Source organism: Carettochelys insculpta, chromosome 1 (assembly GCF_033958435.1).
Source record: "Carettochelys insculpta isolate YL-2023 chromosome 1, ASM3395843v1, whole genome shotgun sequence".
NCBI classification, from domain to species: Eukaryota; Metazoa; Chordata; order Testudines; family Carettochelyidae; genus Carettochelys; species Carettochelys insculpta.
The window spans coordinates 15,905,424-15,920,508 of NC_134137.1; the positions used below are offsets into that span (position 1 = coordinate 15,905,424).

At 51.3% G+C, this 15,085-nt stretch overlaps 1 protein-coding gene across 1 annotated transcript in view; it reads right to left on the reverse strand.

Annotated features, from left to right (window-relative positions):
- ARHGEF17 (Rho guanine nucleotide exchange factor 17) overlaps positions 1-15,085 on the reverse strand; it is a 222,470-nt gene that overhangs the window by 34,130 nt on the left and 173,255 nt on the right. Inside the window, exons 6-7 of the mRNA XM_074979935.1 lie at positions 6,328-6,504; positions 5,060-5,110 (exon numbers count right to left, since the gene is read on the reverse strand). Coding sequence (XP_074836036.1) covers positions 5,060-5,110; positions 6,328-6,504 — 228 coding nt within the window. The remainder of the gene's footprint in view (positions 1-5,059; positions 5,111-6,327; positions 6,505-15,085) is intronic.

Consider the following 15,085-nt stretch of genomic DNA (forward strand, 5'->3'; position numbering starts at 1 on the left):
AGTGCATCCTGCCGGAAGCTAAAACCCAATGAGCCTGCTGCCTCAGCCTGGTAAGGGCAGCCTTGGTCTGATGGCAGCAGAGTAACTAGCTGGGCTGGCAAAGTGTCCGTTTGCAAGGGTGCGGGGAGAGGCCAACTTTCATAGACGTGTTGGGTCAGACACGCTGCTCCGTTAATGCAAAACTCCCAGTGGTAGCCGCCACACCGTGGTGCCTCACTGACTTGTGTGAGCCTCAGGGTGTGTCTACACTCGGGAATAAAGTTGAATTTACTGAAGTCAACTTTTTAACACGAGATTTTATAAAATCGAAGCTGAGTGTCCAAAACTAATGACAAAGTCGACCTAGATTGCCTAAGCTGTCCATGGCAGCAGTGCATTGTGGTCACCTATCCCACACTTCCTGCAGCCCCGTTGCATTTTGGGTTTCTGTGTCAGTGTCTTGTGGGAAGAAAAGTCGCTGCAAGTGGTTCTAGGTGTCTGATGTCACCATCCCAGAGTGCATTTCCCTCACTTCCTGCTGGAAAGAAACAGCCAAGGGAATTTTCACGCCACATTTGTGTTGCCTGCCACAAGCCATCACAAGGATAACATGGATCCAGAACTGCTTCGGTCTTTTGCGGAGTGTTTTATGATGACTTCCCACACCGTGCTGCAGTATCTTCTGAACATAAGGAGCCTGGAAATTGAGTACCTTGAGGCTGGGGGCATTTCCACATGTCAAGAGCGGGAGAGGAAGAACACAGAGTTGGTGGCAATACTGGATGCACTGCACGCCGTAGGGTGCAGGGAACGGAATTGAGGCTGGAACAACACAACTACAATACAGTAGGCTGCGGTCCGCATGGCGGCATGACTAGGTCTGCAGGGTTTATGGAGTACGGCCTCACAGGGAGGAGGAGAGGAGCAGAGCCGCCCAATCCAGCACGACGAGCAGATGGACGCAAGGACCAGAGTCTGGAAAACAGGCACACCCTACCTGAATGAGCATCCTTGCTTGCCATGGCCTGAAGCATGACTGTAGAGCCTTGGAGCTCAGCTGGGCAACAAGACATCACTTACTCTGTGTCCTCGCTCAGCAGGCCCCCGATGGGTGAGATCCACAAGGCAGCACACTCTGGCTGTGTCTACACGTGCACGCTACTTCGAAGTAGCGGCACTAACTTCGAAGTTAGGCGGCGAGACATCGAAGTCGCTAACCTCATGAGGGGATCGGAATAGCGCCCTACTTCGACGTTCAACGTCGAAGTAGGGACCGTGTAGACGATCCGCGTCCCGCAACGTCGAAATTGTGGGGTCCTCCATGGCAGCCATCAGCTGGGGGGTTGAGAGACGCTGTCTCTCCAGCCCGTGCGGGGCTCTATGGTCACCATGTGCAGCAGCCTTTAGCCCAGGGCTTCTGGTTGCTGCTGCTGCAGCGGGGGATTCATGCTGCATGCAGAGGGTCTGCAACTCGTTGTCGGCTCTGTGGATCTTGTGCTGTTTAGTGCAAGTGTGTCTGGGAGGGGCCCTTTAAGGGAGCGGCTGGCTGTTGAGTCCGCCCTGTGACCCTGTCTGCAGCTGTGCCTGGCACCCTTATTTCGATGTGTGCTACTGTGGCGTGTAGACGTTCCCTCGCAGCGCCTATTTCGATGTGGTGCTGCGCAACGTCGATGTTGAACATCGACGTTGCCAGCCCTGGAGGACGTGTAGATGTTATTCATCGAAATAGGCTACTTCGATGTAGGCTTCACGTGTAGACGTAGGCTCTGTGTTACAGCATTAGCACATGGCAGCAGCTCCTGACCCCGGGCAGATACTGCTGAGCTATGGAGGAGAACAGTCTTCCGCATCAAGAGCCCTCACCACTGCAGTCACCTACTGTCAGGTGCATCTAACGTCTGGGCCACCACTCCCGTTTCTAAGGCTATGTCTACACTAGGAAAGTAAGCTGATTGCAGATGCACAATTCTAGTTACGGCAATTGTGTAGCTAGAATCAGTGTATCTGCAATTGACTTATCTGGCTGTCCTCACTGAAGAAGGTCAACGGGAGAAACTCTCCCGTTGACCTCCCTCATTCTTTGCCGTATGTGAGGAGGACAGGGGTGAACTGCCAACCGCAGCAGGCTGATATTGCGCTTCCCTACCAGATATGTGAAATTGAACCCTGGACGACTGACCAACGGCGGGTCGATCTTCTGGGGTAGCGTAGACATGGCGTAGTGTAGACCTTAGATTAGACTGCAAGCTTGGGCAGAGATCGTGTCTTCCATGTGTTTGTACAGCACCTAGCACAACACAGCCCTGCCTGGGAGAGTGATACTGTAACACAAAGAAATAACCACAGTACACTCACAGGCTCATGGTGGAGAACAGTGAGGGGAAGGACCTATTACTGTAAGGTAATACCGCCTTCCCCTGCTTGCCCTGAGGCCTCTTATTCAGAGCTAGTCATGTGACCCCCGACCCCACCGCACACTGCATTCGGTTTGCTGTCATCTGTGAGGTCACATTAGCCACTGTGAATCTTTCCAGGGTTGCCAGGCATTGCCAAGAACCTTGGCAAACCCGTGCAGTTCCTCTGTTCATGGCACAAACTGGTACTGTCCTGGAAGTCACAGAGATTTGTGGCCTGTTCTACTGCTTAGAAAAGATCAGCTGTTCTACTGGGACAGTGCAGAAATAACATCGAGGGACCTAAACAACTTCTAATCGGCTACAAATGGCGCCAATGTAGGAAATTAACCCTTTGTGATTCGTTTGCTGCATCTGTTTAGCTTCTGCAAGTAACGAGAAATGGAATTCACTTGAGAGCAACTCAACAAGGGTAATGTAGGGCCGAACCAACTGCTAATATTGTTTGCACAGAGTTATTTCCACTCTACTCTTGACCACTTTGTCATCTGCCTTACCCACAGCAATAAACCCTTCTCATTGTTTCAAATAACTTGTGTCACTGCAGCTGGCCCAGCCCATGGCTCCTCCCAGATGTCTGGGGCTGAGCTCCGGGACGTGGCCCGAGAACCCTGTCGGTATGACCCACAGGCGAGTCGTCCCATGAAAACTCCAGGAGCCTTTGGAGGAGAAAGGCTAACGCGGCTGCTGAAAATGGGCCTATTTATTTTGCTCAGCCCTGGCAGGCTGGCGCATGTGTTGCTAGGGAAACGGCCCACGGAACACTTGACTGGGAAATGCAAAAGCAAGCTTGCCTTTCTGTCGCTCGAAAACCCTGGGATCCATTGTGTGAGGGCGAGCCGGGGGCAGTGCACACGCCTGCTTTGAAAGCGGTCGCGTGCGCTGGATGAATGAAGGTGTCTCTTTGTGGTCATGTAGCACTTTAAAGAGAGCCACCCTCCCCCACCGCGACTGGATCCAGAGAGCAGCAGGAACTGGGTGAACAAAAGTTCTCGCTTGCAAATCGCTTCCTCGCCCACACTCGGCCGCCTGCCACCCCTGGGCGACCGAATGCCCGCTGGGGTCTGTGCTGTGTGTGATACAGACATGGATGTGAAAGCCAGACTGGTTCGTCTAGGCTCACCTCCTGCGTAATGCTGACCAGAGAAAGTCACGCTAAGCCTGCATCAGCCTGTAGACAGGGGGAGAGAGACAGGGGCAACCGCCCCTTTGAAGTGCCACAGCTGTGAGGGAGAGGGGGACCCAGCACTGCAGTCAGGGTGGTGCTGGTCCTGAACTCTGCCCCCTTCCACTCTTAGCCCTGCCCCTTCTGGGGCATGAGCTGGGCTCCCTTCCCACCTTGCCCTGAGGACTGCAGTGTCTCTCAGTGCCACAGCCCACTTCTGTTTGAGCTATGGTACCTCTTTAAAAAAAATCCAGTCCGAATTTAAAGACTTCAGCTGACGGAGAATCTACCATTCATATTGTTTCTCATGCATGCTGCTAAAAATCTACACTGGCTTGGACCTGGTAACATTCCTGGTAACCATCCATTAACACATCTCTTAACTCTCTGCAAGCAGAACCCCCAGGCAGAGTAGGACTGTGGGGTTTTGTCTGCATGGATGGTGTGGTTTTATTTCCTGTGAAAGACACTGCTAGAAAACTCAGCGCACAATGCAACCTCTGTTCAGATCAACGGGAATTTCTTCTCTGACTTACGTGGACTTTGGCCTGGGCTCGCAGTATTCTGCCACTGAGAAGTTTAAAATACCTGAATCTCCTTTGCATATTCCATTCTTGCCACCCAGCCCAGTTCTCATGCTGGGCAAATGCCACCCATTCCACAGCCAAATGGCACCTGCACAGCACTACCAGCATCAGAGAAGCAGGATGGCTGAGGAACAAGGATGTGAGCGGGGACAGACCTTGCTTCAATTCCCTGCTCTGCTCCAGGCCTCTCGGGTTACCTTGGGCAAGTCTTTACTGCACATGCTATAGCTCAAACCAACTCTAAACAGGCTGTGAGGTGCTCAGAGGCTACGGTGATGGGGACCGTAGATGTACCTCTGACAGATTCAGTCCTCCCACCAAAGCAGATTTCCCCTTGCAGGATGGAATAATTTTTTATGTGCACCAGGGCCTGTGCTGATGGGCACCACCAACATCAACACAGGCTGCTGGCTGCAGGCGCTCTGCTAATCAGCTGGACAGCACGTGACTCTCTCCTGGGCGGCTGCCCAAGCTCTCTGCTTGCAGAAAATACTGGTCACAAGAGCAAGAGTGTTGGGGTGCTCATGCTGTATCTATTCTGCAGCTAAACAGGTCCTGGAGACCATCCCTCAGGCACTGCGCTGCTGAAGGTAATACCCTACCTGGCACAAACAAGCTCTGCCAAAGCACGTGACAGCGGTAGGGCTCCGTCCCCAAACTCCAGCCCTTGCCAGGCCATGATTAACTAATTGTATAAAGCGCCAAGGTGCATGCAATTCAGATGTCCCCTCTGGAGTCTTGTGTCTTGCACCTGGCTCTCAGCACTGCACACATCATTGCAAGTGTGCAGCAAGCTTGGGTGATGACCTCCAAAGCTCCCATAGCCAGTGGGAGCCCTGGGGCCGGGCAGCGATGAGGGGCAGTGATAGCAGACAGGGACAGCACGAGAACCAGACAGAGCGGGCATCTCTTACCACTTCCACCACCATCTCCTGACGCAGGAACCTCCGGAGTGGGGCTTGGAGCTGCAAGGACAGAAGCAAAAAAGAGCGCTCAGAGGCGTCGGTCTCAGTGCTGACTTCGGAGCTGGCATGCTAATGTGGACAAGGCCCTTGCTGTTCAGGCACTGATTCTGGCTGTCCCCACAGCACCAGGGCTGTAAGTACCACTCCGTGCTTCTAGACCATCTCAACCAGCAGGGTCACCAACACTTTATGAACATCAGAGAATTGCCCCTCACACCTGCCCTCCAGGCTAGGTGCATGCAGGACAAGCTACAGAGAGATGAAACCAGGGATGAACATACAGGAACTGACTTAGGAGAAACCAGGCCAGAGTGTCTATGTTTCTGCAGAAACCAAGAGGGGCCAGTCTGGCCGGATACTCCAGGTAAAGCTTCTGGCGTCAAGATTGCCCCTTCCCTGGCGCTAGTGGTTACGGAGAGTCAGGCTGAGAATCAAACTCTAGCTGGGTTCGAGGGAGCTCACACCTGGGGTTTTGCTTCCACCCACTGTGGAGCTGGGGAGCAGCTGCCGAGTTCTAGTCCAGTTCCACCCGACGCCAAAGCCTGGGTGCGCTTGGACTGGGGTGTAGATTAGGGCCTGAAATGATCAGTGCAGGATCGAGACACAGAAACTGAGGTTTGAAGGTGCTCATTTCCCCTGAACCAGCACTCGGCCTCAACTCTCACCTAGTGCCGCTCAGCCACTCTCCCAGGCAGGCCTGGTAGAGATTCAGAAGGGCCTGGGGGCACAAGGGAAGCCCGGGGCCCTTTAAAATGCCACCAGAGTGACAGGTGACTCTAACGTTTGTGTGTCTGTGAGGGGAGGGCAGTGACAGAGATACATGCATATCTCATAGAGCTGGAAGGGACCTTGAAAGGTCATCTAGTCCAGTCCCCTGCCCTCGCGGCAGAACCAAGCACCGTCCCTGCTAGATTTTTTTTTAACCTATTTGACAGACGGCTGACAGCCTGGCCACTCCCCTTCTGTCCAAGACCACGCCCCCTCTGCCTAAGACCACGCCCCTTCAGGGAGCATAGAGCCGGCCCCGCCTCCCCCCAGCCTTATACCGGGGCCCAATGTGGCCATCAGCTCCCCTGCTCCCAGGCAATTCCTAGGACCCTGCACCAGGGCTACATCTTTAACCAGCACACCCCTGAGAATACTACCCAGGGCCATGGCTCCTCTATAAAAAGGCTGCAGGTCTGGGGCAGGGTTTGCATGGAGCACTGTGTACGTACATCCTCCATCCCCTCAATGTGGGACTCGATCTCCTGCAATATCCTGGCATTCCTCTCCACCTCCTCGGCGCTCTTCATCCCTTTGTTTATCTTCTCGGCCACTTGCTTGATGTTCCTCTGAGCATCGAGGAGGAAGGGGTGGTCCGGGTGGTCCTCGGGCGTGTGCTTCAGAAGGTCCTAGGGGAAGAAAGATTGAAAAAACATTAACATACCCAAAACAATGCACCCAGCAGCAAAAATGATACAAGGTGCCAGACACATGAGGTAGGGGAGAAGACAGAAAACATGAGGAGTGTTTGATCCAGAGAAGAGAGGACTCAGAAGCGACACGATAACAGTTTTCAAGTTCATAAAAGGAGGAGGGAGAAGAATAGTTCTCCTTATTCTCTGAGGACAGGAAAAACAGAAATGGGCTTAAATTGCACCAAAGGTGGCTTAGGTCAGACATTAGGGAAAACTTCCTCTCAGGGCGGTCAAACACCGGAATAAATCGCCTATGGAGGCTGTGAAATCTCCATCACTGGAGAGTTTTAAGAGTAGGTTAGATAGGTGCATAGTAGGGATGGTCTAGATGGTGCTTGGTTCTGCTACGTGTACGGAGGACTGGGTTAGATCTCTTGAGGTCCCATCCAGCCCTACAATTAGCCTGCATTTAACAGACGGGGAAACGGAGGCATAGAGGGGTGAAGTGACTTGCCTACTCAACAGAACCATGTCTCCTGAAGCCCGGCTGAGTGCTCCATAGCCACCCCACTGTAAAATCCTAGTGGAGACAAGGCCTGGTGATTTTCGCTAGAGGGTTACAGTTGGCAGCTTGTCACATTCTCGCCACCCACAGTTAAGTCAAAAATAACCGAACACTTCAAGGTTACAAATTATTCTGGAACCAGCATGGTGCAGAGAACGCAGCCCTGCCGCTGCAGACTTGGTCGAGTACCAGAAAGGGAGGAAATCAAGCAAGCTCCCAGATCGGTATCTCCACATCAGAGCCCCCAGGGGGCCAATGATATAAAATGGCTGCAAAAGCCACTGATAGGTGGGTGCCCTGAATGACAGCGGTGCTGATGCTACGGACATTTTGCCCGTTGATGAGCAGCTTGCTCACTGTGCCAGTATTCTAGAGGGCTAAGACCCAGAGCACAACTTGTGGCAAAGAGTCTGGAGCACAAGGCAGGAATCTGGGGTCAGATCTTGGGCTGAGTTTTGGCAAGTCATTGCACCTCTCTGCCTCAACTCTCTGTCTGTAAAATGGGGCCATGGCTCTCTCGTTGTCCCAGTGTAAGCTCTCTTGGAACAGGAGATAATACAAAGTGTGTGATCATGGCAGTGCCTTGCCCAGCCAGGCCAGCATAGACCTGTTCTGACACACTTGCTGTGGACCAAGGCCAGCTTGCTTTTTGTACCTGAGGCCTGGCCTGAGCAAACTGCCCCCAAAGAGGCCAGGCACTCGCTGAGTGCAGGGAGGAGTGACCAGTGATGCTGAGCAGATGGGGGCATTGGTTTCTCTTCTCTGCCGGCTGTCAGGACGTTAGTCATTTAAAGCAAATAAAACCCACTGGTTAATCGGCTGGCTGTGAATGAAAACACTTGGGCGGGTGAGTGCTTGGAAGAAATTTAGTACTGCCCACGGGCATCCATCAGGACAGATGGCAGCGCTGGGGATGGAATGAGCCTGGCCATTCCGTAGCGGCAGGAGGCACACTCCGCCGGGGGGAAGGAGGCCGTCTGGTCAGAGATCCCTCTGGCTGCGGTGCACTCTTTCTGTCACCAGCTTCTCCTCCCGCTCTGGTTCTGCTGCTTTCCTCCCTTTCCTGCTTGTGGAGGGGCTCCCTGCCCTGCCTCCTATCAATGGCTGGTACTGGGCCCTCCTGGCAGCTCTTCCGCCAGCCATTCAGTGAACTGAACCCTGCTTCTATCCGCTCCGGCTTCTACTCCGCTCACTCACCCTTTGCCAGGAGCACAGGGGTTCTCCAGTGATCCCTTGACCCACCAGCCGGTTGTCAAAGAGCAGTCAGGGCTGGTTTGAGCCAGTGCAATGCCCGACACTGGGCTTTCAGACGTACCCACGAACCCCTCTAGATGGGGAACTGTTTGGGGGGATGTGCCCAGCTGGCTTCGGGCATCTGCTCTCCTTTAGCTCCTGACCAGATTGAGGGAGGAGCTACAGATTTCTGGCCCTGCTCCTAGGAGGTGGCAAGAGCCCAGGTCTCTTTTACACAGAGCATCTCCCATGGTCCCGGACAGTGGAAGCGGTATGGCCCCACCCTGCCAGGTGCCCAGTGCCTCACTGGAAGGGCTGCATGCCATGGACCCACACTGAGATCAGTGGGAGTGGAGAGTACTCAGCAATCTGGCACACCAGGCCCTAAAGTGCCATACAAGGCTGGCCTGTGCTCTTACTTGTTCAGTTTGACACTGATGCAATTCCAGTGACTCCAGGGGAGAGCCTCCTGCCCCCCTGGAGTGTCACTGAGAGGTAGCTGAAGGCCTGCGATGGAGCCCGTGAACACAGCATGCAACAAAACCGGCTTCGTTCAGGCGGGCTGTTTTTCCAGGATCGTTCATGCAGTGGAAGGCGAGAATGAGGCGAGCTCTGTGACACATTTTAAACACCAAAGGAAGAACCCTCATTGCTTTTAAAATATACACAACAAAATTACCAACGTCGCTTTAAGAGGAGGGGGCAGAGCTAAGGTGTAGTGAATTAAAATGCAGAGACAAAACCCTGCTGGAGGGCGGGGAGTGGATGAAAATGCTGGCTGGGAAGCACAGTTGCAACATGGAAACAAAACTAAGGATGGGGCTGGAAGTGTCTGCAGAGAGAGCGACTTGGTGGTGCAGAACACTGGATGTGGAAGCCGGCTGGCAGGCAGCGTCACAGTGCATTTGGGCTCCAGGAAAGGCAGCATGGCCGACAGCCACGCAAGTCCAAGTCCTGGAGGAAGGGACATGCCTGGAAGGGGCGGAGCCTTGGGCAGAAGGGGCAGGGCCAAAAGCAGTCAGCCCTTAGTGCCATCCCGAGCACAGGGCTGGCGCACTCAACCCTGAGAAGCTGTGCAGAGTGGTTTCAAGGGGACCTGGTACTGCGGCAGCGGCCCAGAGCTCTGGACCCCTTTGAAATCCCGAGTCCCTGTGCTCATCTCCATCGCCTGCCCCTGTCAGGGGGCCTGAGAACAAGCAAACTCCATAGGAAGGGGAAGAAAAGTTGGGTGAAGTTCTTGGGAGGAAAGCAAATGGAAACTTTTCACATTCAGGCCTCTGATGGAGATACCCAAATAGCCCCTCATTAGGGCTACGTCTACACGTGCAGCCAACATCGAAATAGTCTATTTCGATGAATAACGTCTACACGTCCTCCAGGGCCGGCAACGTCGATGTTCAACTTCGACGTTGCTCAGCCCAACATCGAAATAGGCGCAGCGAGGGAACGTCTACACGTCAAAGTAGCACACATCGAAATAGGGATGCCAGGCACAGCTGCAGACAGGGTCACAGGGCGGACTCAACAGCAAGCCGCTCCCTTAAAGGGCCCCTCCCAGACACAGTTGCACTAAACAACACAAGATACACAGAGCTGACAACTGGTTGCAGACCCTGTGCCTGCAGCATAGATCCCCAGCTGCCGCAGAAGCAGCCAGAAGCCCTGGGCTAAGGGCTGCTGCCCACGGTGACCATAGAGCCCCGCAGGGGCTGGAGAGAGAGCATCTCTCAACCCCCCAGCTGATGGCCGCCATGGAGGACCCAGCAATTTCGACGTTGCGGGACGCTGATCGTCTACACGGTCCCTACTTCGACGTTGAACGTCGAAGTAGGGCGCTATTCCTATCTCCTCATGAGGTTAGCGACTTCGATGTCTCGCCGCCTAACATCGAAGTTAACTTCGAAATAGCACCCGACGCGTGTAGACGCGACGGGCACTATTTCGAAGTTGGTGCCGCTACTTCGAAGTAGCGTGCACGTGTAGACGCAGCTTTTGAGAGGGACAGCTCAGTGGTTTGAGTAGTGGCCTGCTCATGTGGGGTTGTGAGTTCAATCCTTGAGGGGGGCCATTTAGAAAGCTGCTGGGGGGGAGGCATTTGGTCCTGCCAAGAGTGCAGGGGGCTGGACTCCACAAGGTCCCTTCCAGCTCTATGAGATGTGTATCTCCATTTATTATTATTGCTCAAGAGCCAGGGGCAAACACCCCACCAAGTGCATCAGCCAGGAGCAAGCTGGAGGTCAGCTGCTTGTAGCATGGAATGTTTGCGAGCCGAGCGCAGGAGCTTGCAGGAGAGGTGGAACCTTGTGTGGTTGAACCAGGGAATGGCGACGGATGAGAAAAGAGAGGGGGAATCAAGTGTGGAATGGTGAAGGGCATTGCAGACGTGCCCGGAGAGGAGCTGTGACTACCAGCACCAGCAATGTGCTCAGAGACAGCCTTAAACGGAGAGGCCAGACTGGGAGATCAAGAAGAGCTGAGGTGCTGAACTAACACATGCAGGTTGGACTTGGCTGGCCAGCTGACCACTCCCTCAGCCCCTCTCAAATCTCTGGGCTGGGCTCCAGGACTTTGAGAGTTGGACAGATCCAACAGTGGAGGGGACAGATGTGCCCTAGAAAGAGGCTGAAGAAGCTGCAGGAAAACAGACTCTCCTGGAGGGAGGTGCCAGGTGGGAAGCCCAGGGAGTTGCAGCTAGGTAGAATGCCCCACCTGGGAACTTTGTGAGTGTGTTGGTTGTTTGGACAATGTACGTATGTGACATTGAGCCAGCAAGGGTTAAGCAACCAGAAGGCTAAGTGTCCTAAAATCAGCGTTTAAAGTACGTATTAGGAAAGTACAGAAGGGATAAATAGGGTCAATTTTTGTAGATCTACATTTTTTACGGCTCTTTATCAAAGCCACGTGAAGTGGGAAAGGTTTCTGCATTGTCAGAAAGTTAGAAGTAAATACTAAATCTATTTGCCTGTCAAAGAAATTCAAGCAGTCCTGTAGCACCTTGTATTTATCTGTATCTTGTTAGATTTTAACAATGTGATCTAATCAGCTTGGCAATGCTAAATTTCTGTTTCTGTATTCCATTTATCAACACTAATCAACATGACTGTTGAATCAGCACAATATCCAAGTGTCCACTACACTGGAAGTGTACAAGGCTGTAGTCCTGACCAGTCTCCTGTATGGCTGTGAAACCTGGACCTGGTACTGAAAACATATAAAACTGCTGGAGCGCTTCCATACACGCAGCCTGAGGTCCATACTGCACATTCGATGGCCGGACAGAGTTACGAACCTGGAAGTCCTGGACAGAGCAGGACCCACAAGCATCGAAGCCATGATTCTGAAAGCCCAGCTTCGCTAGACAGGACACATCATACAAATGGAGGAGTCAAGAATCCCTAAGCAACTCCTCTATGGTGAACTCTCCCAGGGCAAAAGGAATCAAGGTAGGCCTTGCAAGAGGCATAAAGACTGCGTGAAGGCCAACATTGCTCATGCTGGTTTAAAACCAGATCAGCGAGAGCAGCATGGAAAAGACCGAACAGGCTGGCGTGCTCTCGTACGACACGCGTATGACAACTTTGAAGAGCAGCGACGCGTACGCCTCATTGATGCTCGTAAGAGGAAGAAAGCAACAGTGGCAGCTGCACCAACAGAGCCAGGACAATTCCCTTGCCCCCACTGTGAACGCCTATGCCATTCAAAGCTTGTACTCCTCAGCCATATGCGAGTCCACAACCGATGAGCATGTGCAAGCTGAAGACGTCATAGTTGGACACGATGGGCTACCCACTATTCCATTTATTCTGAGATCAAAAGGGAAGAATAATATTAGATGAAACTTTGATTGTAATAATATGACAGTCTATATTTCTCTTTGAAGCTTATAGTAAATGGTCTATGAATTGCTTGACAGTTATACTAATCAGTGCAACTAATTACCTGTGTATATATGGTAATAGGAGGATTACTTCTAAGCAACAATATATATTACCTCTTCTTCATTCAAAGAATGCCCCCTGTGTTATTGGCTATCAAAAGATGATCGTAGCCTGTCCGAGACCTATAAAACAACTCTAGGACCTGATCCCATCATCTCAGATCTGCTTAAACTTTAACAGGGAAAGCTTACATCACAAAACTGAAGTCTTCTGGACTATCTTGAGAATTCTCATGGAAGAATCTGAACAAACTACATGGGCCGTAAGCTGTTAAACTGATTCTGGAAGAACTTTTTAGAACTCAGTAGTTCACTACTTCTGCTGTGAAACTGACTTAAGAACTTTATTCACATCTGTATGTATAAAAACCTTTGAATCACAACAGCTCTTCCTTTTCTTTTTTAATAAATCTTAGTTACGGTTGTAAGAATTGGCTGTTGGTATGTGTTTGAGTAAGATCTGAAATAGTCATTGACCTGGTGAATATCTGTCCAATCTCTTGGGATGGTAATGAATATTTATTTATGGTGAATATGATTTTAAGTAATCCTCATATTTGACTTGGCTGTTTGGATGGGAGCCCAGGTCTGGATTGCTCTAGGGGAGGTGTATTTTTGGCTTCTGGGCAACGAGTAAAATATTGTAAAAGCTGCTTTGTTGCTGACTTGGTGAATCTAATTTTTAGAACAAACCACCAGTTTGGGAGATTGTCTGCCCCCTTCTTTACATTTGCCCTGACTGAGCATTCTTAGTGGGGCACCTCCAGCGACCATGGGCACACCACAGAACCCAGAAGCAAAGGCTAAAGACTGATTTGGACACGACTGATAACTCCCCTGGCTGACGAAGAACGTTGCTACCTAATACTGAGTCACAGAGACACTAGACTAGTGCCACTGTTTCCCCCCAGCCCACTCTTGTCTATGCCCCTCACTTGTTGCGACAATCTGATTTTAGTTGTTACAATGCTTGGAGCAGGAACTGCCTTCTGTCTTGTGCGTTTTGTGGAAGCATCTTATGCATTTCTGAGTGCTCAGATCGACATCAGCTGCCTTTGGAACAGCCCATCATGGGACTGTGCAGTACATGGAACCCCAGCAAGCCTTTACAATAGACAGCAGCAGAATGGAGATGAAAAGCTATTGGTTGCAGGCTGGTAAGGAATCCTCTTCCCACTCAGTTTTCACCCACTGTTCCCATTATTTTCACAGGGCAGTGACTGGGGGTTCAATTAAGACCTTTTCTCTCTGAAGTCTCCCTAGATAGGTAGTTGTAAACCATGCTCAAGACCTCCAACCCTCCCACCCCACAACCTCCTCTTTGACAAGCTAAATGGACCAAGCAATCTAAATTTGTTGTCAGCAATTGCTTTTACTTTCTCACAATGGCTTATTTTATTTAGAGGATCGAAATACGGCAAATTTAGAAAGACCCAAAATAAAAGTCATTTGTGGTAGCAAGCCCTGTCAACAGCTTTATGCTTCTGCTAAAGTAAACAGAATCTTGTTTCCTAATACTTAACACTCGATCCTTTCAGCAGAATTATTTTTAAATCACTGAACAGGAATAATCCAGAGCTCAAGATAAAAAAGTTGAAGGAGGTCTTTAGTTTTCCTGGTCAGGCAGCTAGTGATAAAGCAGATTTCACAGCTGGCCTTTAAGAACTTTGAAGATGCTCCAGAAGTTTATAGGAGCTGAAACTGACAACCCATCCAACCGCCTGTAGGCAGTGGTTAAAAATTCTGCCAGTTTCTCCTGGAACGGCATCCCCTGCCGGGAGAATTACACTTTGCTTCTTGTCTGCACGGCGTCTGCACCCTGACAGCTTTGGCAATGCCCCTTGGCTTAATTCACTGGAGAAACCTCAGATGTCTGGGTCTGTCTGAAGAACAAACCCAGTATTTACTTGTAAATGCAGCAATGAGATCATTCCAAGAGCCTGCAAATATTACTGAAATGAAGACAAGACAGGAGAAACTGACTGGTGTGGATCCCTGATTTTCATTAGCAGCCAGCCAGTTAAAACACAGCCATAATTAGGTTAGGGTGACCGCGCAACTATTGGCATTTGAAGACTTAAGGATAATGCACTGTGGGTGCGCGCCCAGAGGAGCGCTGCCAGATGAACTGACGGCAGCAGAAACACGTAATTACTAAGGGTCAAAACCAGCGGCCTGCATGTTGCAAGTTAACAAAAGCTGGACTATGATCTTGTCTAAAAAACCCTCACAGACTAAGCAGTCAGATTCACTGAGAGTTCCAGACCAGCCAGGGAAACCACAGCTGCTGTGGGAAGTGGCATATTATAAATATCTACAGTGGCTCTGACTCTGTGGCACATGGGGCCCTTTGTGTCCGCAGGCGCTGTCTCTTGGAGGAGCTGTCTAATGAGCAGCCTGAACTTACTGTGGCCATTTGAGAGCCTGCAGGACTTTGCACATAAGTAGCAGCACTAGCCCTGGTTGAATTCAAGCTCTGCTAACTGCATTTTATTTCCTTAAAATATGTTCTGTAGCTTTAGCTGGGTACAGAGGCTTCCTCCTGACTCCCACTAATAAATGCTGCGGTATTTTACTCCAGAGATGGCTGCCCATGTCCCCTCTAATTTTACCCATTCATGGGCAGAATAAATTTTGTTATGTGCACCAAGGCATATGGGGATGTGCACCACCAATAGAAACACACGCTGCTGGCTGTGGGCCAGTTGTGGGTGCTCTGCTAATCAGCTGGGTGGCACCTGAATCTCTCCTGGATGGCCACCCAAGCACTCATCCTACAGGGAGCAATGGTGGCGGCATGTCAAACTGGGGCGTAACTGGTGTCCAGTCTATTGGAACCC